We start from the raw sequence: 23,612 nt of genomic DNA on the forward strand, positions 1-23,612 counted from the left end.
TAGTAGATGTAATGTCATTTAAAATACTTCAATATTTCCCTAATTCAACGTCCTGCATATTTTCTTCACGTTTGCCCGGAAGGTGCAATGTTCTGTGTCCCCAGCAGGTGGTGGTATGGGCTGGCGCTCTGCACGGCCCAGGCTTTGATGGGCGTTTTCCAGGGCTCCAGGCAGATGTTGGAGAGGACAGGGATCATGTCATTTCAGAGCCAGCAGAGCGTTCCTGAGCGCTTCATCCTCCCTGCTGCTCCTATGGTGAGAACCCAGACCCAGAAATGCACGGAGTGGGAACAGACTCGGGTCATTTGAACTGTGACCAAAACAGGAGGAAACAAAACTCCTCTCATGCCCACTTAGAATTAGGGGAGTTACCAAGGATGTGCAGATTTATATGGAGACTTCATGTGGAATTCAAAAGGAAAAAGATATGTGGGGTGGCCTGGTGGTGTAGTGGTTAAGTTCGTGCACTTCATTTGGGTGCCTAGGGTTCCCGGCCCGGATCCTGGGCACGGACCTACACACTGCTCATCAAGTCACGCTGTGGTGGCATCCCACATGCAAAATAGAGGAAGACTGGCACAGATGTTAGCTCAGGGACAATCTTCCTCAAGCAAAAAAGAGGAAGACTGGCACAAATGTTGGCTCAGGGACACTCTTCCTCACCAAAAAAAAAAAAGGAAATTATTTTTTAGAACAGAGCAGTAGCCGGCAGGAGGAAGCCCATGGCTGGGCAGGATGGCTGGCTCTCAACGTTGGCACCATCCACTGGGCTTTCCCTGCCTAGGTTCACTCACCACCGCTCAGTGGCTGCTGTGGTCCTGTTCAATATACCTGCCTCTGTGATGGTTGACTTTATATGTCCACTTGACGGGCCATGGGACGTCCAGAGAGCTGGCAGCACAGCATGTCTGGGTGTGTCTGTGAGGCTGTTTCTGGAAGAGATCACTGTGTGAATCAGTAGGCTGAGTGAAGACCTCCCTCCCCAGTGTGGCAGCATCGCCCAATCCACCGAGGCCGGAATGGAACAGAAAGGCAGAGGATGGGAGGATCCACTCCTCTCCCTGCGTGAGCTGGGACATCGGTCTTCTGGCCTCGCCCTCCCGTTCTCAGCCTTCAGACTGCCCGGCATCTACACCACCGCCTTCCTGGGTCTGCAGCTGGCAGAAGGCACATCATGGGCCCCTCAGCCCCCACAATCGTGTGAGCAAATACTTTATAATGAATGTCTTTCTAGAAATAAATATGTCTCCTATTGGCTCTGTTTCTCTGGAAAACCCTGACTAAGACAGCCTCCATCTTTTCCAGCTAGAAATAATGAATAATGGAAAGAATGCCGGACTTGTGATGCCAAACATCTCAGGAACGGGGAGGAAGGAGGGTGGATGGGTGTGGAAGGGCAGAAAGTGCTGAAACACATGGCCGACGCTGTTTGCCTCGGTCAGTGCCACTGCATGCGGTCACAACAGCGGCGTTCAAGTCTGTCCAACAACCCTGTGCGCGTCCCCCTCATTTGTTCATGCAGGACGCATGGTGACTTCCACAGCAGAGCCTCAGAGCCTTGCCTGCCATCATTTCTCCATCTTCCATGGGATGCTGAGCAAAGGGCCGGCCACTGCCCTTCAGCAGGTGCAGCCTGAGACGGGAATGTCATCGCACGCACGACATGTGGGGCCAGATCATGTGTCCTTAAAGGGAGGACGTCTGCCCTCCTTCCCTCCTCCACCCTGTGGCTCAGAATGCGAAGCTGTGTCTGCTCCACCACATGAGAGGGACACCAACTTCTAAACTGCTGAAGCCGCGGTTGATCAGTGTCTGTTATCCGCAGCTAAACCCACATCGTAGCTGAGCCACCAGCCACGTGAAAAGCCCTGGGAGTCAAAAATGAAAACCACCGAAGTGGTTTGTGATCTCAAGGAGCTTCCAGTTTAGTAGGATGGGCTGAAAATAAAGTCAATAATAAATTGATGGATTAAGATGTGCTCAATTGAATACTGATCAGTTTGATTAACAAATAAGAGTTTCTAATCACTGGTTTTGCTTATAAATAATTAAACAGGACAATGACAAGTTGTGACAAATGCTAGGAAGGAGAATCGAAAGGTGCCGTGGTTGAAATCAGCGAGGAGGGGCCCCTCGGAGAGGACGCTTTGGGATGGGGACTAGGGTCCATCGAGAGCAAAACGTGGGGCAAAGGAGGAGTGAGGTGTCCTCAGAGGGAAAGAGAGACAAGGAGGTGGAGGCCTCTGTGGGGATGCGCGGGTTTGGTCTCAGGAAGATAAAGCACCCCTGCTTTCTCCACGACAGACAGCAGGACACAGAGGTGGTGGCTGGTAAGTCAAAGCTGAGAAAAGAGAAGATGTAACTCGCTGTTCTCTGAGTGTATTCATTGTGGCTTTAATTTTTTTCTGTATATTATGCTATTTTGACATCTTAGAAACCTTCCTGGCTGGGAGAGACTTTCCCTCCCAGTTAGTTCAGAGTCAGCAAAGGGCCCAGCAGGGGGCCTGTCCTCCATGTGGTGCCAGCCACCAGAGCTGGCCCCTCCACCTGCCCTGCACCCAGCAGCGAGAGTCCTCTGCCTACAGCCCAAAACCCAAGGAAACGATACCATCCAGCCAGTCTGAGTGCTCCCCTGCCCTGCCTGCCTTCCCGTGGGAACCCAGGAAAGGCCGTGGCCCAGTTCTTCCCCACGTGCCTGTCTGCTGCCTCCCGACCCCAGTGCTCCCCATGTGGCCCCGCCTGGCGTTGGTGCCTTTTGTTTCTAGAGGAACTCTGAGTAACATGAACTCTTCTTTCAGTGGCCTTCACCTCCCCATGGCGTGGCTCAGTCACCTTTATAAATTAAGACCCAGCACAGACCAGGGAGGAAAAGCAAAAGGCGGCACCTTCTTGACCTTGAAATAATGAATTTAAAAGCAGTTCTGTGGGGCCGTGTTCTCCAGGAACGTTCAGCCTCCTGGTGGTAGACAGAGAAGAGGTGATGTTGGATTTGTGGACTTTACCAAAGGAGATTGGAGAAAAGAGAAGCGAGGCAGTGGGGCACGCGAGGAAGGTGGAAATTGTGCTGGTAGACCACACCCCGTGCTGATGTGAACACAGGTGAAGCCTGGAGAGGCCGGTGGAAAAGGAGAAATGATGGCATTGATGGATTGGGGGTCCCAGTGAAGCTGGAATGTAGTGGGTTTGGGGTTCCTGACAAAGAGCTGGAAGAAATAGGAAGCAATGACCCAAAGGGCGATCCCAGACTCAGCATCTCAGAGGAGCCTCAGTGGCATGTAGTCTCCCAGCTTCCACTGCTCTGCCACCTTGTGGATGGACACACAGGCTCTTCTGCGTCCAGGGTTTGATGGGGAAATGGAGGGAGAGGATGTTGGAGCAGTGGGGAAGGTCTCTGGTCCCTGACTCTTGTCTCTCACATGATCACAGTAACTGAAAGTTTGCTTCTTCTCCAGAACATGGAGCTCACCACTTCCCTCGTCTTCCAGGGGACCTCTCCTCTTCTGGGCCTCTGCACCTGAAACCCCACCAGCCCTTGTCTCTGGGGGCTTCGGCTCCAAGGACAGCCCTTTCCTAGACCCACAGGAGCCTGCGCACACAGCCTCACACCCACACTTCCTCCCGCTGTGGCCTCGCCCCAGTGTCAACACAACTTCTAGGAAAGAACTCCTCCAAACAGGTGTCAAGTAGGTAAGAATCAGGCGCCAGACCCGCCCTAGGGTGTGTTCGGTCCAAGCCTGGGGACCCCTGTGATAGTGATGTTCTCCTGGCTCCTGAGGGCACGGAGCGCAGCCGCCCAGCTCCATCCCCTCCCCCCACCCCCCAGCTTGTGAAGTGAGTCACCTTCCTAAAGGCTGATGCTGCTTCAGAGCTGGCCCTTGGTAACCCCACTGTCTCCACCTTCTCGTCCCATTCACCCCTCACACTCTCCCCAGAAGCACACCGACCCACAGCCGGCCATCCTTAACCGTGCGCTCCCCACACCTGCCAGGCTCCGGCCCTGGCAGCAGCCCCCGAAGCGTGTGTGCGGTGTCCCTGCATCCATCCTCCACCTGGCTTGGTACCGCATTCTCCAGGAAGCCTTGCCTGATCTTCACCACGCCCAGTCATGCGGCGGCCCAGACACAGCTCTGCGCCCCGCCTGCTTGCCGCACAGGGTCATCCCCACTTCTGCGCCCGGCTAGGCTGTGGGTCTGCATCCGATTCATCTCTGCTCCCCCAGCGCACAGTCGGAACTCAATATTTGTTGAAGTAACAACTTCTGACGCTTTTATATGATCCATCCTTTCCTAGAATTTGAACTCTGGTGCATTAAACCCAAACAGAGGGGCATTTGAATTGTGTCAAATAAATGATTAGTAACTAGACAGAGAAAGACACAGAAAGAGAGACAGACAGACAGACAGACAGAGACACATAGCCATAGGGTCATCCATTCTTCAGGACCAAAGGTCAAAGAATGACCTCCATGACTCTAGTCACAAATGATTCCCACCTTCACCTTCTTCTGAAAAGATACAGTAAGCAACATCAAAGAAAACCCTGTCATTGTTAACAAAAAGTGTAAGGAATTAACAAATAAGTGTTCTTTTCTCCACTGCAATGACCTCTTCAAGCAGCAGAGGCCACTAAGAGTTTTCCCATTTGTTCCCTGGACGCCATCCCACTGGAACCGAGGAAACAGAGAGGAAATTCAGACCAGAGGCCAGCGGAGAGAAAGGGCCTTTGTCTGCTGCAGGCGGCCAGATTCCCACAGTCACTTTCACACACACACAAAGAAAGACAATAGACGCCTATCCCTCCTGTTTTTCTGTTTCTCAGCATTTGCAGAGGGTAATCTGTGACAAGCAAGATGGAAAGGATAAAAGCATCTTGTGTACAGAATCCTGCCCTGGCAATCAGTGGTATCATTTATAAAAATCCTTGGAAGGAAAGGAAGCTGGAGACAGCAGAGCAGAAAAGTACAGAAAGAAAAAAGTGGGGAAGTTGGAGACATTGTTACTTTGTGTCAGCTCCCTCTGAACATTGCTGTTACTTTGTGTCAACCCTCCCCCCCCCCCCCCCCCCCCCCCGCAACATTGCTGTTACTTTGCCAGCTCCCTCTGAACCTCTGCAGACTGATTCCTGTTGGCGGGCCTGCACTAAAGGAGTTTCCAGATCGTTGCTGCCCTTGTGAAAACCACACTTTACAATTTCTTACCATCTTTCTAGATGACTCTGTAGTGCTCCTTCCCGCTGGGTGGGGGGAATGGTTAAAAAGACACCGAGTGATGCCACCTTAGTCGTCCCACAGACGTGGAGGAGGCTGATGCTGGAGCACAGAGGTGACCGCATGGGTCTGTGAGGCAAACCGAGTTACCCCTGGAATCACGAAATCACATCCCATTTTTAAGAGTAAACACTTTCCAAATAGCAACAGCTGTTGGGCGGCTCTTTAGCTGGAAGTAGAACCTAACTCTTGACCTCGGGATTCCCAGGAAAGCCGTCAGAAGGAAACAGCATTTTTAATTTAGCAGACTTTATATCAAGTTTCTCATATATTATTCCAGTGGGGCCGGATGTCCAACATCCGAGAGAAAACACAGCAGCCTGTTTTGGTGTATGCAATATAGTTAACTAACTACAGGACACTGAAGTCACAGTGAAGGAGGTGATGCATATTTTTAATATATTAAATTTTTTTCTTTGATTGTATATGTAAGCCCAATTATACCATTACCACTTGAATTTTAGAGGGTGTCCAAATGATACCACAGAAACAGAAGAAAATGCTTTCAGAAGGCATGAGAAAGGTTCAAGTCAAATCTGCAGAAAAACCAGTGGACTAAGGTTTAATCTCACTGGTCTCTGAGCATCTCCCCCAGTTGAGCTACCCAGTCTGCTCGAGAACTGCAGGACCCTCGGCACTCGAGGACTCTGTCCAAACCCGGTTCTGGGACTTCCACCGAACTGTAGCCCGGCCACTGCCCCAGGAGCCTGTGTCCCGGGAGAACCCCAGACCCCATTGAACTGCCGGCCTGAGAAAGCTCGGCGCTGCCAGGAGAATTCACTGTTGGTTCAGCCAACACCTGACCGTCGGCCCCTGACCTTTCTTAGAACATCTACTAAAGAGGACTTACAATGCTCCCTCTGTCCCTTTGAGATGTCAGTGTACCTCCCACACCCCAGGAATGTCTTTCTCAAGGACCTGAGAGCCATTCCTTTGAAACAGAGCCATCAGGAAGGACGTGGCCTCTGTCTCCCGCCCTCTGTGGGATGGTGGAGTCTGAACTCCAATCTTTGCAGCGGACACACGGCCTCGGGGCATCCACACTGACCCACCCCCTGCAGTGTTTCACGGTCCTCTGGCTCTCCTGTCCCTGCTCCTTCGTCTCCCTTTACGTCCCCATCATCTCTGCACAAATGGGAGGGGAGCTCAGCTCCTTCCCTGCTGTCGGGGGGGGGGGGGTGGGACAGGGGTTCCCAGGATGTCCTCTAGACGCGCTTTTAAGACTACAGGTGATCAATGATGGTGATCATGTGTAAGGACTGGATGCCTGTTCTCAGGAAAATGGCATTCTTGGTCTGGAATCTACATGATAATTCTTTACACGTATGCCTGCCAAACACTTAGTCCACTGGGACATCACAGACGTCGAGGCTGCAAGCTATTCTGAAGTCTCCCGCTGTCTGTGGTAGTTCACAGTTCACGTAAATTTCGTTAACCTGCCCAATTCTGAGTCTAAAACCTGCGTTCATTTTACAGGCTTTTGGGGGAACGCCGTACTATCCGTGCCATGCATTTCATAGTGTGTGTCCTGTTCTGTGCGACCCATGCAGCCGTCCTGTGCACCTGTGGTGTTTCTTGCTTGTGTCTCACTTGGGCACCTCACTTCTCCGTTGCCATTTCTTGAGTGTGTCCGGAATCGGTTCCACCTCGTCATCGTCACTCAGGTTTCAACAGTCTCGCTTAGGGTCCAATTTTGGCTTCCTTTCCTTCTATCTGTTTTCTTTTTTTTAAGGCCATATCTCAGTGTAAGGAAACATATGCTGTTTCCTGGTGAATTTTAAGTTCACATTCATTTTTTCAATGTTCATTTCCTATCCCTGAATATGATAAAAGGATTCATCTGTTGAGGAAACATCCCCTCAGTGGGAGCCCAGCTCCCCCGCCCTTCCTCAGGGTCCTGCTCTGCGGCCATCAGCTAACACCCCCCGGGCAGTTGCTGATGCCTCTTTAACAAGCTCCCTTTAGGGGCCGGACCCTGGCTGAGGGGTAAAGTTCTCGCTCCGCTGCAGCGGGCCCAGGGTTTCGCCGATTTGGATCCTGGGCGCGGACATGGCACTGCTCGTCAGGCCACGTTGAGGCAGCGTCCTACATGCCACAACTAGAAGGACCTGCAACTAAGATATACAACTATGTACCAGGGCGATTTGGGGAGATAAAGCAGGAAAGAAAAAAAAAGATTGGCAACCGTTGTTAGCTCAGGCGCCAATCTTTAAAAAAAAAAAATGTTCCCTTTATAAGAAACAACAGACTTCCCGTGCGGTTGTACCGATTAAACTAATTCACACCCATTTCTCTTTCCACAGACTTGATACATCATTCACCTTTAAAAAGTAGTACTTACCCGTCAGGCACTGTGAATTTGAGTTTTTAGAGAAAACTTGATATTTCCCAGCATTATGTTTTAGGAAGTTTCCATTCACACAACTCTGTTTATACAATGTAATCACATCTACACAAAATAAAAACCAATGCGAGTAGGAAACACTGACGAGGAATAATCCTTTTAAAGAAGGGATTTTTTAAAATGTATGGCTGTCTACGAAGTAAGCTTGTCTAGAAAATGCACTCCTGAGACCAGCTCATCCCTGGCCGGCCGCGTGACGCTGCACCACGAGGACGTTCCTTAGACTGTGCACGCGGGCGCGTTCATCCTTTGTGCTCACCAGAGGGGTCGGCTCCGGGTCAGGATGCTGTGGAACAACAAGCACAGGAATATGGAAACGGAGAAATGGGGAGCAAAGAAAGAATGAACAAAAAATGTGAAAGACAGGAGCGCATCTACTTGACAGGGTTTGGTTTGTGGCAGTTTCTCCTACAAAATGATTGGGAGCCTGTTTACTAAAATAACACACTCTATGCTCATGTGCCTTTTAAAAGATCGTTCTGGGAATGGGTTTTTATAGATAAATACCAAGTGGCTCGGAAGGTGACATGTCCCTCTTGTTGGAGCAGCAATATTCGTAACCTCCCTCAGGGCAGGGACCACGCACGAGTCTCCCTCGGTAAGTACTTCTCTGCTAACTCGTGCCCAGCGCTGGGGAATTCATAAACGCACCCCCCTGAGAGCACCTCATTCATTCATCTGTGGTTTCAGCAATTCCACAAACGCGTGCTGAGTGCCACATTGCAGGTGCTGACCGAGAATCTGGGGACCCAGGAGTAGAACAGACGTGGCCCGTATCTTCGTGCAGGTTGTTTTAGTGAGCAGGGCAGACCATAGCTGCAAACCCACAAAGACATGACATGCTGGACATTGATGATAAAGACCCGACATAACTGGATAATAAGATCAAAGACCTGACATACTGGACGTTAACAATAAGGACATGATCTAAATGGATGTCAATAACAAAGACCTGATAGAACCAGACGATAACAATACAGACACGGTCTAATGGTACATTAATAACAAAGACATGATCTAATGAGAGATGAACAGGAGCCATCAAGAAAAACAAAACAGGCCGAGTGACAGAGAGTGGCCAGGATGGAGAGGTGGAAGGCTAGTGTCAGAGGTCATCTTCTGGGTAAGACGTGGGTGACGGGAGGCCAGGAGCCCAGGCAGAGAGGACCCCAGTGCAAAGGCTGTGGGGCAGGCGCGAGCTGGGCCCGTGGGAGGAACAGGAAGACAGCGGAGGCCTGGGCAAGAGTGCAGCGGGCGGACGTGAGGAGCAAGCACAGAGGGTGACGGAGCTCGTGGAGCCCTGCGGGCAGGGGCCTCTCCCAGGGCGTGTTAACAGCTGCTAGAGAGTCTGAATGGAGGAGTGACAGGCACATCCCAGGAATGGGGTCGTCCCTCAGGCCACACACTCAGAGTGATAACAAAAGCCAGAGGGTGAGATTCATGTGGGACCCTCTCCACTGATTTTAAATCCAGGCTAGTTCAGCCTTTGGAGTTTGTGCCAGTTAAATTCTAAAGCTAGGCAACTCTGTTCATACCTCCATCTCCTCCTGGAACAATGATCATTATGAGTGCCTGGAAGTGGCAGACCTACTCTCCCAGGTGTTAGCTAGGGAGCTGAAAGCCCCAAGGAGGAGGAGGATGGTCCCCTGTTTGTGGAGCCAGGCCTGATGTGGCCGGGGGTCGGACAGCATCCCGAGAGCACAGGCTGGCCACCCCAAGAGGAGGAAGTATCATCAGGCTACAGGAGAGGGGCTGCCCAGCGGAGGGAAGGGCCTCAGATGGGCTCAAAGCAGGAAGAATAGAGTCCTCATGGAGATGAGGACCAGGGGCTCCTGCAGGGGTCAGAAGAAGAAAGGCCCAGACTCATGGCCCTGGGTCCTGTCCAACTCTGGGGCCCTTGCTTGGCGGGCACTTTGCTCTGTTAATGGAGGGGTGGCTGGGGCAGCTCAGAGCTCAGGGCTGGTGCTCAGGAGATACAGAAGTGGTTGCTAAATGACTGAATGATCAACAAAGTTCCACCAGGTCCAACAGTCCTAGCCCAACCCTCACCACATGGACAGAACAGACGGCTCAACAATGATTCCTTCTGTTCTCCTGGGCCCTTCTGACTCGTTGTGAGACGAGAGAACTCACTGTGAACTCTGTTTAAGGTTATCATCTTTACCATTGTAGTCTGTGAATGAAGTTGGAAAATCCAGAGATTTCTGGAGAGTGACACTTTCGTTTGTGGTTAATGCACAATTCCTGCTTGTTAAAGGGCCGTGATCATAACAGGTAACACCCTGGAGAGCACTGTTCTGCTCCACGTTTAGAGGAGGGTTACTGTGAGTTTCCCCACGGTGCAGTCAGGGAAACTGAGGCACAGAGAGGACTGAGTCGTCTATTCACAGTCAGCAGCAGTAGGTTCGCCCATGTACTGTCCAGCCTCTCAGACGAGCTTGCTCAGCCTGTGAGCATCAACCACAGTGGTTAAACTTCTAGTTTGCTCGCTGGCCCTGGGCACAGCCGACTGCTCCTGGCTGAGTGTAAAGGACGCTTGATGACTGATTCCTGGATGTGCAAGGAGCCCATGACCACAGGGGTGGACAGTGGACGGCCATGGGGTCACGCCCGGGGAAGGCGTGCACATTCGCCTCATTGTGGTGACAGTGGCGTGTCCTCTCTGTCCAGGAGGAACAGCTCTAGCAGGGCTGTGGGCTGTGCTCGTGGGGGCAGCCCCAACACCCAGAGCAGCACCCGGCCCTGGGTAGATACTCAGTCATGTTTGTTGAGTGAATGCACCAGTTGGTCAACACTCGGAGAAGGTTTTAAGGCACTCGGAAGGCAAGTCTTATCCCCTGGGTCCCTAAGGGACAAAGTCCAGCGTGCACGGGGTCTGCATGCAGCTCTGGAGTCACTCACACCCGGATTGGAGGCGCCGCCCCCTGGAACGTCGTCCTGAGCCACGGAAGCTGTGCACGCACATGCGGCGTGTCCTTGCCCAGGGCACCTCCGAGGGGCGGGTGGGGGCCGAGCTCAGCTCCCCCGGAGGAGACGGCACCTTTGCTGATTTGCAGAAGGCAGAGGCTCTGAAATTACCTCATCTCGCTGCGTTTGAGTACCTGCCCTACAAAACATCTGAGAGGCTTGAAGGAGACGTGTGTGAAGCCTAACGTGGCATCTGACGGGGACGTCCAGCCAGTGACAGCTAGTGTTTTAAAGCTGCTCACTTCAAGAGGAAAGCATTCGATCCTGGAGTGCTTTGAAATAATTTTTAAACGCCTGGTGGTGTGCTTCACGGAGACGGCGTGCCACAAAATGTCACGGCTGCTGCGTGTTTGGGGGAGAAACCCAACTCGGTTCTAGTTATTGAGTTTATTTGTGAGCTGCCCCCTTTTTATTACAGGGTGGTTTTCGTGTGCCTTTAAGAATACCTAAAATATGACAAAATAGCACGAGTTACACACAAGGCAGCAGAAAGGAAGCAGTGAGGGGACAAGGCAAGGCCGGGAATTCGGTCAGGGCCAACGACGAGGTCTGCCCACCCCCTAGTGAATGGCACAAATTTGGCTGAGAACTTTGCAGTACGGGGAAAAGGGAAATCTACTCAGTTGCACAGTTAACACCCTTTGGGAGCTAAAATCTGACAAACTTATGGGAGAATTTAGGTATTCTTGGTATAAAGAGCTCACAAGATCCTAGGGGGACATGGACATCAATGTTGTCATTTATCATCAGTTGACAACAATTCAGCCGGGGAAATTCTGCTCTCCAGTCCCTCAGAGGATGCCACCGTAACTAGCCAGTGTGTCCTATAGTCGCACAGTTACCCTGTCGGCCACAAAACTTTAAACACTGTATCCATTTTAAGCAATAACCTTTCAAAATTCAGTTACAAAAAAGCAAACTACTGATGCACTCAACAACGTGGGTGTCTCCAAAAAACACTATGCTGATATCCTAGTTGTAGGTCATTCTAATTCGTCTACGTGAGACGCCGCCTCAGTGTGGCTTGATAAGTGGTGTGTAGGTCTGTGTCCGGGATCTGAACCAGCAAACCCTAGGTCTGCCAAAGCAGAGCACACAACTTAACCACGTGCCACCAGGTCAGCCCATGAGAGGGGTTTTAACCGTGTGGGGCAACATGACCATTAGCCTCCGAATTACTGTGGTGTTTGTTAAGATGTCCTGGCTCTACCTCAGACGTATTAGATGGGAATCTCTCATGCTGAGACACAGGAATTCACGTTTGTACAAAGTTCCCAAAGTGGTTCTCCTGGACTCTGAGGTTGGAGATTCATTGGCTCACTGGGTGTTTGCACAAGCCTGGTCTCGTAAACGCTCTCAAGGGTGTTGTCGTCCGTACTTTACAAATTAGGAAACATGACAGTTAACAAGGCTCAGGCGTCTGTCCTGGACGACACGGCTGGCAGGAGACTGAACTGCAACTCGAAACGGGCTGCTAAGGATCCCTCTCCAGCGGTTTGTTCTGCCAAGTTACAACCACCATCGGAGGACAGCTTTACGGAGTTTAAACCACTGATGACCAGCTAACAATGATCAATCCCACCCTCTGAAACACTCCAACAATGAGCTTATCGCATGAATTCTTTGGGAAATGGCTGTGCACATTCAATCGCTTAATCTCTGTTGCTGGAATGCCTGGAGGCATCTTCCAAGACCTATACATCCTCCTGAGCCACTTGTCAGGCATCCGCCCAACAGCGCCCAGATCACCCTTGTTCACACCACAGGGTGGGGACACTGGCCACCAGCAAAGTGGAGTCTCGAAGGAAGGTCTTTAATTCCCCGTCGATGATCTCACAAGGACTGAGCACAGTGAACTCTTCTTTATAAAAACAGACGTAAGGGGCCGGCCCAGTGGCGTAAGTGGTTGGGTTCACGTGCTCCACTTTGGCAGCCCAGGGTTCGCAGGTTCAGATCCCGGGCACAGACCTAAACACTGCTCATCAAGCCATGCTGTGGCAAGCATCCCACATACAAAATAGAGGAAGATGGGCACAGATGTTAGCTCAGGGCCAATCTTCCTCACCAAAAACCAAATAAATAAATAAAAACATTTAATTTCATTTGTCTGAAGAGGTTTAAAAAAATCCTCCTTTCTCACTGGGTGAGAATATTAGACTTCTGTGACTTTTCCCGCATCCTTCATTTGCCCCAATTTTTATTACGAGATTCATCACCTCAGTTGGAAAAGCCCATGTGTTTTGTGCCATTACGTCTAATTGAAAAGATGCCAAAGGCCAAGAAAATCATACTAGTTTATTATCAAAATCCCAAAACTCAGCAGGGAAAAAAGTCAAAGCTACAGGAAAGTTCAGACGTCATTATATTTTCGCAGAAGAAAATGCTGTGAAAGAAACTATGAAAGACAGCAAGTGCAGGTCCGTGAGCTTCTCTCAGCACTCTTAGCTCAAGAATACTCTGTCAGCAACATTCTTGCCCACCCTCATGAAAAATAAAGATTTAAAGAGGGGAAAAATTATTTTTTTAAAGAATCCTTACAAATTAGCAATAATACTTGCACCCCTACTCACGTTGAGTGCAAACTGAAAAGACAAATGCTTGGGTCTACAAATGTTTCCTCGAACTCTCCATTCGCAGGAGGTTAACTGAGTCTGAGACTCGGAGGGGGGCTGGGTGTGACGAGACCACTGGGTTTCCAGCTGATGAAGCATGAGATGCCCACGAGAACACGCCCTCTCCTCACCGTGTCAGCAGTGGTCCAGACCCAAAGGCACATCCAGTCAAGATTGCCATCTGCCTTCTCACCCATCAGGGCCACACCTTGCACATCGTCCCAGAACCGTTTCTCTCCAGGGTTTCAGGCCATCTCTCCATCGTGTGCATGAGACCTCCTCAGTCTGGAAAGGATCCGGGTGCTGTGAACTGCTGGGGCACTGGTGCTGGGGCCCTAACCCATCCCTCGCTGCCCTGCTGCATCTCAGACCCACGCAGGTCTCTCCCAGAAAGCAGCCGCCACTGGAGAGTCCACACGAGGCAGTGGATCAGAATGAGGACCACTGGAAACCTTGTCTGCAGTGACCTGTGTTTAACACACTCATGCAACTCCAACCCCGAACGTAAACACAGAGCGCACAGCGGACAGGCTCTGGAGGAGCTCCTCCCTCTGCCCGGATAGGCGCTGAAGTGCAGGCACCTCCCGGGTTCACACGGAAGCAGAGTCCGCTGCCGCCCCAAAGCACAGATGCGCGGTCTCCACTCCTCTGGTTCTGCGAAGAGGAGATGTCTGAGGGTCGTATTCCTGGTCTCCCTCTGCAGCCTCCCTGTGCCTTCGCCCCAGGGGAGGAGGGGTGAGTAACTGAGCCGTGCTGTGGGAGGAGCCCCTTTCCTGCACGCTCTGGTTCTCTCTTTGGGATCTGCCCCTGTGAGGAGCAGGCATTCTTCACGCCCACTGTTCTGTGCCGGGTCCTGATTTACAAAGGTGACCGAGAAATCAATGCCACTGAAAGAGAAGTTCCATGTTGCTCACAGTTCCCCTAGAAACGAGAGGCACAGCTCACCAAGCAGGGCCAGGAGCGGGGGTTGGGGGGACACCCCAGTTTGTTCAGGAGGCAGAAGACAGGAGTTGGGGAGTGCCTAGGCTATGGCCTTTCCCGGGGTTCCCACGGGAAGGCAGGCCGGGCTGGGGAGCACTCAGACTGGCCGGCTTGAATAATTTCCTTGGGGTCTGGGTGATTGGGGTGGTCCTGGCTGCCTGGCACCTGGCCCTGGATGATGAAGGCAGAGGAATCTTGCCTCCTGGGTACAAGGGAGATGGAGGGGCCGGCTCTGGGTTGTCAGTGGGCATGTCGCAGGCTGGGCCGTCTGCTGTCTCTGAGGATCGGCCAGCTGTGAAGGGCAGTCTCTCCCAGCCAGAGGGTTTTTTAAGATGTCAGAACATCATGATATACTGAAAATAAAAATACATACAACACAGCCACTCATGTGGATTTGCAGGCCCGGTCTCCTCAGCAGAGGCCTGCAGAGTGTGATGTCGCTTGTGACCTGACTCAAGTGGCATGCACGAGCCCACCTGGCAAATCACCCTAAACCCCCCTGTCTTACCCTGCCTGTGCTGGTAACAAGAGGGGACCTCGGTCTCTGTCTGTCTGATGATGGTGCCTAGTTCTCAATTTATTCTGAACTGTGGGGTGGGGCAGGCAGCAGGAGGAAATGGGCCTTAGCTCCCTCAGGCCCAAACTGGACGCACTTCTGGATTTTAGTGGGATGCAGTGTTGCTCACAAGAGGGGAAAGGAGCCCCGGGAAAGCCCGTGAATGCGCCCTGATGCTGTCACCTGACGTGCCGTCAGCCCCTCCAAACCCTCTCCAGGGGGAGACGGGGGTGGAACAGACAGCTGTGATAACCGCATTTTTTGGTGTCTCTGGTGTACGATGTTTGACATCTTAAGAAGTTTGCTGGCTCAGGAGAGACTGTGGCTCTCAAGGCTAAGGAGCTCTTAGAGACAGCAAAGGGCTTGGAGCGCATCTCTCAGAAAAACCCAACCCACGCCCAGCAGAGACCCCCGCCCCATGCCGAATCCAACCTCAGCCACCAGCCAACACCGCCCCACCTAACTCCGGGGTCCTGACAGCGCCAAGCCCCCAGGACCATTCACAGCAGCCGAAGCCAGCTGCTCACCCTGCTCTGCCTTGCCTTTCCCACAGAAATCCCAGGAAAGGCGTGGGCCTGGCTGTCCCCTGGCTCCCGCTCCTGCATCCCTGACCGTCACTCGGGCTCCCCCCGAGGCCTGCCTGTGTGCACTGATCCCTCAGGGACTTGCGAGTAGAATTAACTTCCTCCCTCCCAGCCGCGTTCCCGTCTCCTCCTGCGGCCACACAACTACGCTGCACCGTGTCCACGCTTACAGCACCGGCCTCTCCAGGAGGCAGCGCAGCCCCGGCCACCACCACCTGCTGGCGAGGGGATGGGGAGAGTGGGAGGGAGAGGGCAGAGGCATCCATGCGTCTTTAGGGGGAGGAAGGGACGCCCTGCCTCAGCACTGTAGCTGTAAGGACCCTCCAGAGTCACCACCCCGGCCTCGTGCGCAGCGCGGGAACCTCCCCAGCCCCCGTGAGCCCATTTCCGAGAACACAGGTTAGGAGCACTGGCATTCCAACGATTTATTTCATCTTGGCATAAACGGACAGACATATGAGGTTTTACAGTATTTGTGCCTGGGACTTAAAACCTGAACCATTAATAAATACATTAACCGCATAGACAGCATCGGCCGGCCTGGTGTGCGCCTGAAACAGGAAGGTTCGTCTTAGAGAAACGGCAACACTGCAGGGCTGTCTTACAGCTTTAAAAAGCTTCGGAGGAGCTTTAACCTCACAGGAGGACACAGCTAGCTTTTTATTTCAATCCATTTCAAACCGACTCACTAAGCATGGAGAGAGCCTGCCTTTGCCAGCTCCTGCCTGGAAAGCAGGAGCGGTGTGGTCCAGGCATCGGCCTAGGGGTGGACAAGGTGTAGAGAAAGCAGCTTCTGACAAATTCAGATGCAACCAAAACACGTGCACGTCTCCATTTTTAGCTCTCATATCTTTTCACAAATAATACTGCAGAGGAAAGGGGGAAAATAAGAACGCTGATTTTTTTAAACACCAAAATAAGACATTTTATAAACTAGGAAAGCATCTAAAATAAGACAGAACACAAAACAGCACTTTTGTTTGCATTTGCCCCATAAAGCTGTTACAACAGATGATGTCCTAAAACTTTCTTGACTTTAAGAAAAGGCAAAAAGACCTCGGACACATTCCATTTCAAAATCTGCTACAGGAAGTTACCCAAGAAACCAACAGATTACACAGCTGCCACCAGAATTATGAAGGTGACACCAGAAGTTAACAGAAATGGAGCAGAGGATTCATTTCTTACTTAAGTATTTGTAGCAAAATGGTTACAGGTAAGAGATTTAACTAAGTAGCAAAAGAATTTCCACAGGACACATTCTCTCAAAGGAAAAGTTGCCACCATCACTCAGAAATCAAATAAGTTCCAAACCCAGCTCCACAAAGTCGCCAAGAGTCCGCGCTAGTGTGGGGGTTGTTCCCAAGACCAGGAATAAAAACAGAAAGAAAATCAAGACATCTTAAGCCCCTTCCTTTGGGTTCCAAATGAACCCTGATTGACAGTACAAAAGTCATTGTTTGTCAACTAACCAAAAGATCAAGCTTTTGTGCATACCAGTTTCCCCTGAAAATGTCACTGGTTCTTTCCAGTATTTGGAAATGTCACTGTGCGTGGGTTGCCTAATTTTATAAGAATTATGGATGGATGTCATAAATGCATTAGCTTCATTTGACTCTTGACTGATCGATGACCAGGAATATTTTGCACCAACTGATTTTCTGAATAGTATCAGACTTAGAACATCACATTGAATACGAAAAGATCCTTCTCAGAACATCAGACCTTGGGGCGAGTCTCAGCAATGCCTGCCTCTCCCCTCCCCCCCAGCACTCCTCCAAACCAACTGCCGTGAAGGAGGTGCCTTTTCTGTTTAATTGATGTAAACCCTTCTGGCTCCACGCCCCCGGTACTGGCCCCAAAAAGAAAAATAAAGTGGTCCTCATGGCATGCCAGGTCCCCTGGTGTTTGTTTTTATGTGATCTTACTACTTAGAAATATGATCTCTAATAGCCTACATCCTTTCACTTATCCTGAGGTTTCCTGTGTATTTCATTTGACAAATCCCTGGGACTTGGAACCCAGTTCCCAGAGGAAGTGATGCTATGTCTGGCACAGGCATTCTTTTATCAAATTAAAAGATAAAATAATATACAAAAACTCCAGCTGAGCATTGCTGGTGTGTGGCTGTCCACACCTGACACCAATATTTCTCTTAGGGGAACCATTTTACTTTGGAAACCCACTTTCAGGATTTTAAACGATAAACATCAGAGGAACGACTCCTCAAGTAAGTCAACAGTGATAACAGTTTACGGATTTGAAATGTAAGGAATGAAAATATTAGTCTGGTCCTATTTCATACAAATGTTTTGGCATAAATAATAAAATTCTAGAGAAAGATGTACTACAACATGAAATGTACATTTCTTTAAAAGAACATGATTTGTTTCCTTTTGCTGTAAGTTTTTTTCTACCACCATTTCCCAGTCTACTGCAATAAATGGCCAATAAAGTCAGGCACTATGAAGTCTGTTTTTCTTTCCCAAGATGATTAACCAAGTTGCCAAGATATCCCTCAGTTCATGAGCAAGCACACAAGTCCCCAGAACACACTGCAACTGAAACCGTGAATGCCATTCCTCTGGCACATGCATAAGATTCAAGCTGATCATTTCTAAACATACTTGTCTTATAACTTTCATAACCACAGACTCTTCAAAAAGCATAAGCTATTTCCCAATTACCCACTGATTGCTACAGATATCAACTCCTACCACTGGGTTAACAAGTAAGTAACAGTAACGTATGTATGATTTCATCTAATTATGTTCCAGGAACTTTCAATGTCTACTTTTCTTCTTATAATCAAAAAATGGATTGGATTCAGAGTCCAAATTAGTTTGCCTGTATTTGTGAGCATATATTTTATCCTTCAACTCAATATACAGTGAACCCTGTCTATACATGTTTGGAAAGTAAAATGCTATAACAAATGAGGAAAGATTAATCAATTTGTTTTTAATCCTTGCGTCCTGTCAAAGTCGTGAGTTTCATGTTAATTCTATCAGAGCATTTTGGAATTCACAATTGGAAAAATGTATTTTACTTGCTAAACTACATTATAAATATATGTAATTTCCCCTTATGTCAATATGCTCATTGTCACTCTGCCACATTTTCTTAGAATGATGCTTGTAAAAATTAATTTTCCTCACTGGAATTACATAATACATATTTAAAACATCATAAGTCATGGGTTCAAAATGGGCCTGCATGTTTGTCTTTAGAACTGTCAGAAAAAGTGATTTTAACCTTCTTTTTTTTTTTTAGAATAATACTCTCTTTCAACCCATTATAAAATGTGGACATGGCTGAGCAGATACAGCGGCTATCAAAGGTTCCTTTTACAATAGACAAGCTCCCTTGCGGGTCGGCTTTCCAATTCGTGACATGTTCTTTGGTAAACATTTAGTCACCAAAGACTTAAAATTCAAATAGTCAATCATTACTATATCATTGAATATAATTATTAACATCCTTTAACTTGAAAAATGTTAAACACCCATCTCAGTTACACAGTGAGATGGAACTGCTCCAGAGTGGGCTGGGGGGTGTGCGCTCCCCCATTCATGGTATCTATGGCACCACAGAGGAAATACCTCCCACGCTACTGGACGGGAGATCATATTGGTAATCAAAGATTTTGTCTTTAATGCTTATTGAGTTTGGAGTTGAGCCAACCAAACCCTGAACACGTGGTGGCGTGAACTTTCAAACTAAGTTAGAAAGGTTTTAAGAGCTTCACTTGTTAGTTATAATTCTAAACTTCAAGCCAAAAAAGTGTGGCCTTCTTTCAGTGGTCCCACCAGTAGAGTTCACATCGGCCTACTTTAGGGTCCCCACTCTGGCTTGGTGGCCCGAGCTGTCCCCGGGCCTTCTCATCACGCAGCAAGCTGCCAGAGTTCAAGTCTGGGCTCCTCTCCACTCCACTCCCGGCGTTCGTGCACGCCAGGTACACCTGAGCACGCCCAGGTAAACCCTGGGTACACCCTCAATACATCCTGGGAGCACCGCGGTTCACTCCGGGCCCCACCCACTGTTCCTTGAAGCTTAATCTTTTGATTCCATCGCCTTCTCCCTCAGATATCCTGTGTCTTATCTGTAAAGTTATCTATTTGCGCACATCCTACATCTCACGCCACCGACCCCATTAAGCAAAGCGAAGCAGAAAGGAATGCAGAATAGGGAAGCCGACCTTAGCACAGCATGGCAGAAAGTCTTCAAGGCCCCAAGACAGGCTTCTACCTTCAAAGCGTTTAACCGATCCTCGCGGCCAGCGGCCCACTCGCCCACCTCCCCTCCCTTCCTCCGCTCCCTTCGCCCCTTCCCAGCTGGGACCTCAGCCCAAGGGAAGCTCCTCGTCCCAGGGCTGCCCAAGGAGACGCCCAGGTGGCCTGGGCCCGCCCTACGCGGCACCCTCCTCGCCTCTGTCCGGCTTCTCCGGCAAGTTGAGGACGAAAGGGAAGAGCACGCCCCGGGCGTCCCAAGGGGCTCGCAGGGACTCGGGCTCGAAGCTGCCGCCGGCGCCCGCGTCCGCGCCGGGCTCGCCGTCCTGGGGGGGCACGAAGCGCCAGGTGCCGGCGCGGCCCACGCAGTAGATGGTGCCGTCCAGGGCGGCGCAGCGGAAGGGCTGCAGGCCGGACGGCGCGCCCGGGGGCCGCAGGTGCGAGGCGCAGCGGCTCCACTGCTTGGCCAGGCAGTGGTAGCGGAGCACGCTGACCCCTCCGGGCCCGGCCGCCGCCTGCGCGTCGCCGCGGGCCCCGCAGAGGTCGAAGCGGTAGATGAAGCCGTCCAGGGCCACCATGTCGGCCGAGCGCTCGCGGCTGCTGCTGCACGGGCACTCCTGCCACTCGTCGCGCCGCGGGTCGTACTTGAGCAGGCGGTAGAAGAGCGAGCCCCCGGACACGTAGATCTCGCCGTTGCAGGTGGTGGCCTCGTGCGCCACGGCGAAGGCGCCCCGGGGCAGCGGGGCCACGGCGGCCCAGCGGTCGGCGCGCGGGTCGTAGCGCTCCACGCTGAGCAGGCACTCGCCGCCCACGGCGTACAGGTGGCCGTCCAGGGCCAGCAGCTGCAGCTGCGAGCGCGCCTGGCGCAGCGGCCGCACGGTGCTCCAGCGGTCGGTGGCCGGGTTGTAGCAGAAGACCTGGTCGGATGGGCGCGCGCGGCCGTCGGGCCCCGGGGGCCCCACGCCTCCGGCCACGAAGAGGTAGTTGTAGAGGACACACAGGCCGCAGCCCCGTGCCGGTGCGCCCTCGGGCAGCCGCGTCAGCTCGCGCCACTCGCCGGCCGCCTCGTGGAGGCAGTAGACGGCGGCCTCGCCGCGGGCCTCCGCCTCCCCCGACGGGCTCTGCGGCCGGCTGCCCGCGCGCTCCCCGGCCGGCCCCAGGGCGGCGGCCAGCAGGCGGGCGCGGCCGGCGCGCAGGCGGCGGCGCAGCAGCAGGTCGCGCTCGGCGCCCGACAGGCGCCCGAAGACGGCGGGCTCGCGCAGCACCTCCACGTAGTGGTCACTCATGAAGCGGTAGGCGGCGTCGCGCAGCTCGGCCAGCCGCTGCCGCTTGGCCGCGCTCAGCACCTCGTAGCAGTTGGCCAGGCTCAGCTGCGGCGCCACGGCGTCGGTGGCGCGCTGCGCGGCGCAGGGCAGCTGCAGGCGGCGCGCGCCGGCCACCACCTCGGCCACGTTTTCGGGCCGCACGCCCGCCATGCGCCCGCTGTACGCGTAGGCCAGCAGCAGCCGCAGCGCCGCCCAACCCACGCCCTGCACCCGCAGCACGTCCCGCGACGCGCGCGCGCGGAAGTAGTCGCTGCGCGCCGCCAGCACCGCCTTGTGCGCCCGCAGCCGGCGGCCCGACACCTCGATGACCAGGTCGGGCTCCCCGTGCTCGGGCCCGACGCCGGGAGGCAGAGGCGCGGGGTCCCCGGGCTCCTCGGGGGGCGCGGGGTCTTCCGGGGACGCGCGCTCCTCGGGGGACGCGGGCTCCTCCAGGGACACGGACTCTTCCGGGGACGCGGGCTCCTCGGGGTATCTGCGCTCTTCCAGGGACGCGGGCTCTTCCGGCGACGCGCGCTCCGCCGGGGACCCGGCGCCCGCGCTGCCGACTTCCCACTGCGTCTCCACCACCCGCTGGCCGCTGCGACACGAGGGCGGGGAGGTCGCTGCGCCCTCCGCCGCGGAGGCGCGAGACTGCGGCGGGGACTCGTCCCCGGAGCTGAAGCACAGGGACGCGCTGAGACTGCAGGGTGTCTGCGCCGGGGACGCGGCGCCCTCCCCCCCGGCCGCGTCCGGCGGCTGCAGGCTGCCCTCTCCCGGAGCCTCGGCAGCGCCGCTCCGGTCCCCGGGCTGGCCGCACGCTCCATGCGCAAAGCCGTCCCCGGGCTCAGCCCCGCGGCCGTGGTCGTCCCCTGGGTAGAGGACGCAGGGGGCCACCGGGTTCTCCATGGGCGCGCTTCCTCTCGCCGCCGCCCCGCGCCCGGCTCCCGCTCAGCAGCCCACCATGACTTCGCCCTGAATGGGCTGCTCAAGGTCGCTGGTTCCTCTGGGCTTCTCCTGGCGCGCGATCACATTTCACTTCTGGGTCCACACTTTTTTTTTTTTTTTTTTTTGCTCACTTGCCGCTCCCTCTCGCCCTTCCCACTCTCCCCTGCTGCAAAGAGGGGTGTGCACTCTCGACGCTCTCTCCGCTGAACTTCTGAACCGCAGTCACGTTACCACCGGCTAGCTGTGTGCCCGTGTCTCTGTGGCTCAGTCTTCATGCCGGGTGCTGATGCTTTAGTCAGTGCACAGGTCTGTGCTGGAGCCCCAGTTGCTGCTGTCTGTCGTTCCCTCTCTGCAGAACTGAGCTATGGGGCACCTCTAACAAACAGGGCAAGCCCTTTCTCTCCGAGGGTCAGTGTTTACCACTTTCCATTCCATCACATCACTGCCACCAGGACCAACAAATCTGAGACAGGCTGCGGTCACCGCGTCAGAACCTTGATGTTTAACTCCGTTTTTTTGTAAACAGCCACCCCAGGGAGCTTTACTATTTTGGGGCTCTCGTTTGCAATGAAGGTTTGTGAATGGTCAGCTGGAGAGTACTGGTCTGTGTTCTGACATCAGCAGCTCTCCTGATGTGTCTGCGTCCACACTGTTCACCTGGGGGGAGTCCATAATCCATGTGCCAGGTGCGTGCTAGAAAAACACAGTGGCTGCGGGGTTAGGGGCCTTCCTCATTATCAATCCAGAGGCTTCCTCTGCGACTTCCTTTGCTGGGATGTCAGGTGTTTCCATATCAGTTCCCCACACTCTTCTTGTTCCTGTTTGTGGGAGAAAGAGAGAGGATGTTTGAATGTGCATTTTCCAGGAGGGTCCTTTTGTCCGTGGACCCTACCACACTTCCCTGCATGACTTTCAGGTTATAGGATTCACATTTGGTGGGAAGAGGGGTTGGGACTTTGGCCTGCTGGCTGGAGAGTTTGGTGAATAGGATAGACAGTTATTTAGGTATTTGAACAGTTCCTCCTCTGATTTTGAGGCCTATGAAGGAGAACCCAATTGAGGCAATGGCCTTTAAAGACATGGGGTTGAACCCTACAAGATTGCTGGTTTTGTGGGTCAAAAGCAGTCAAATGGCAACAGTTTCCTGTGTTCAACCTAATGAGACGTATGTGTAAAATTATGATCTTTGAGTGAGAACGCATGACTGGCCTATGCAATCATTAATTTTATTAACATGGGACAGTTTCCCTGCAGTCTTTTCCGGTCAATTATCTCAAATTCAGTCACAACAAATATTTGGAGAAAGGTGCTGAGGGCACTTCTGGGGTTGGCCCCAGAGGCTCCAACTCCGAAATCTGTTTAACTGCGTATTCTTGGAATTATGTCTCTGAAAAACCTCAGAGAAACAATTCTCCATATAGCCCACATGCAGCAAAGAAAAGCCAAAGCAAAACAAAACAAAACAAAAACCTGAAGTCCTTGGAAGGCAGATATGAGCAGCTGCAGATGACTTATAAAATAATAAGATAGCTTTGCTAAATTGTCGAAACCTTCACTGAGACTCCCTAGCCTGACAGGGTCTTACAGAGAATGGAAGGGGAGAGCCGGCTGTGTTCTCGCTCTCCAAGGAAGAGAATGCGGGCAAGAAAAACAGTCCAAATACAGCTCATGCTCATTGTTACTATGTAGGGTGTGTTCACCTCTCAATGCATAGATAAAATGATACTTAACCACCTTCCCTCAACTTATTCTGATTTTCTATTT

General features: G+C 52.3%; 1 protein-coding gene and 3 long non-coding RNA genes across 4 annotated transcripts in view; 1 reads left to right on the plus strand and 3 right to left on the minus strand.

Annotated features, from left to right (window-relative positions):
- The first annotated feature begins 82 nt into the window (after positions 1-82).
- Positions 83-1,979, plus strand: LOC139080098 (uncharacterized). Its single transcript, XR_011534258.1, has 3 exons — positions 83-255; positions 987-1,200; positions 1,523-1,979. It is a non-coding gene; the product is annotated as an uncharacterized lncRNA (long non-coding RNA).
- A 5,772-nt stretch (positions 1,980-7,751) lies between these two features.
- LOC139080100 (uncharacterized) lies at positions 7,752-13,498 on the minus strand. Its single transcript, XR_011534260.1, has 2 exons — positions 13,381-13,498; positions 7,752-7,956 (listed from the first exon to the last, which is right to left on the minus strand). It is a non-coding gene; the product is annotated as an uncharacterized lncRNA (long non-coding RNA).
- A 2,282-nt stretch (positions 13,499-15,780) lies between these two features.
- Positions 15,781-21,971, minus strand: KBTBD11 (kelch repeat and BTB domain containing 11). Its single transcript, XM_070598439.1, has one exon. The coding sequence runs from the start codon at positions 21,807-21,809 to the stop codon at positions 19,779-19,781; it is 2,031 nt and encodes a 676-aa protein (XP_070454540.1). The 5' UTR covers positions 21,810-21,971; the 3' UTR covers positions 15,781-19,778.
- Positions 21,972-22,186: 215 nt separating this feature from the next.
- The window catches only part of LOC103542167 (uncharacterized), a 32,413-nt gene continuing 30,987 nt past the window's right edge, over positions 22,187-23,612 (minus strand). The window contains exon 2 of the long non-coding RNA XR_542648.2: positions 22,187-22,666. This is a non-coding gene — a long non-coding RNA (uncharacterized lncRNA). The remainder of the gene's footprint in view (positions 22,667-23,612) is intronic.

Source organism: Equus przewalskii, chromosome 28 (genome assembly GCF_037783145.1).
Source record: "Equus przewalskii isolate Varuska chromosome 28, EquPr2, whole genome shotgun sequence".
NCBI classification, from domain to species: Eukaryota; Metazoa; Chordata; class Mammalia; order Perissodactyla; family Equidae; genus Equus; species Equus przewalskii.

Coding starts and splice junctions, on each gene's coding strand:
- KBTBD11 (XM_070598439.1), bottom strand. CDS start 21,809: ATGGAGAACCCGGTGGCCCCCTGCGTCCTCTACCCAGGGGACGACCAC.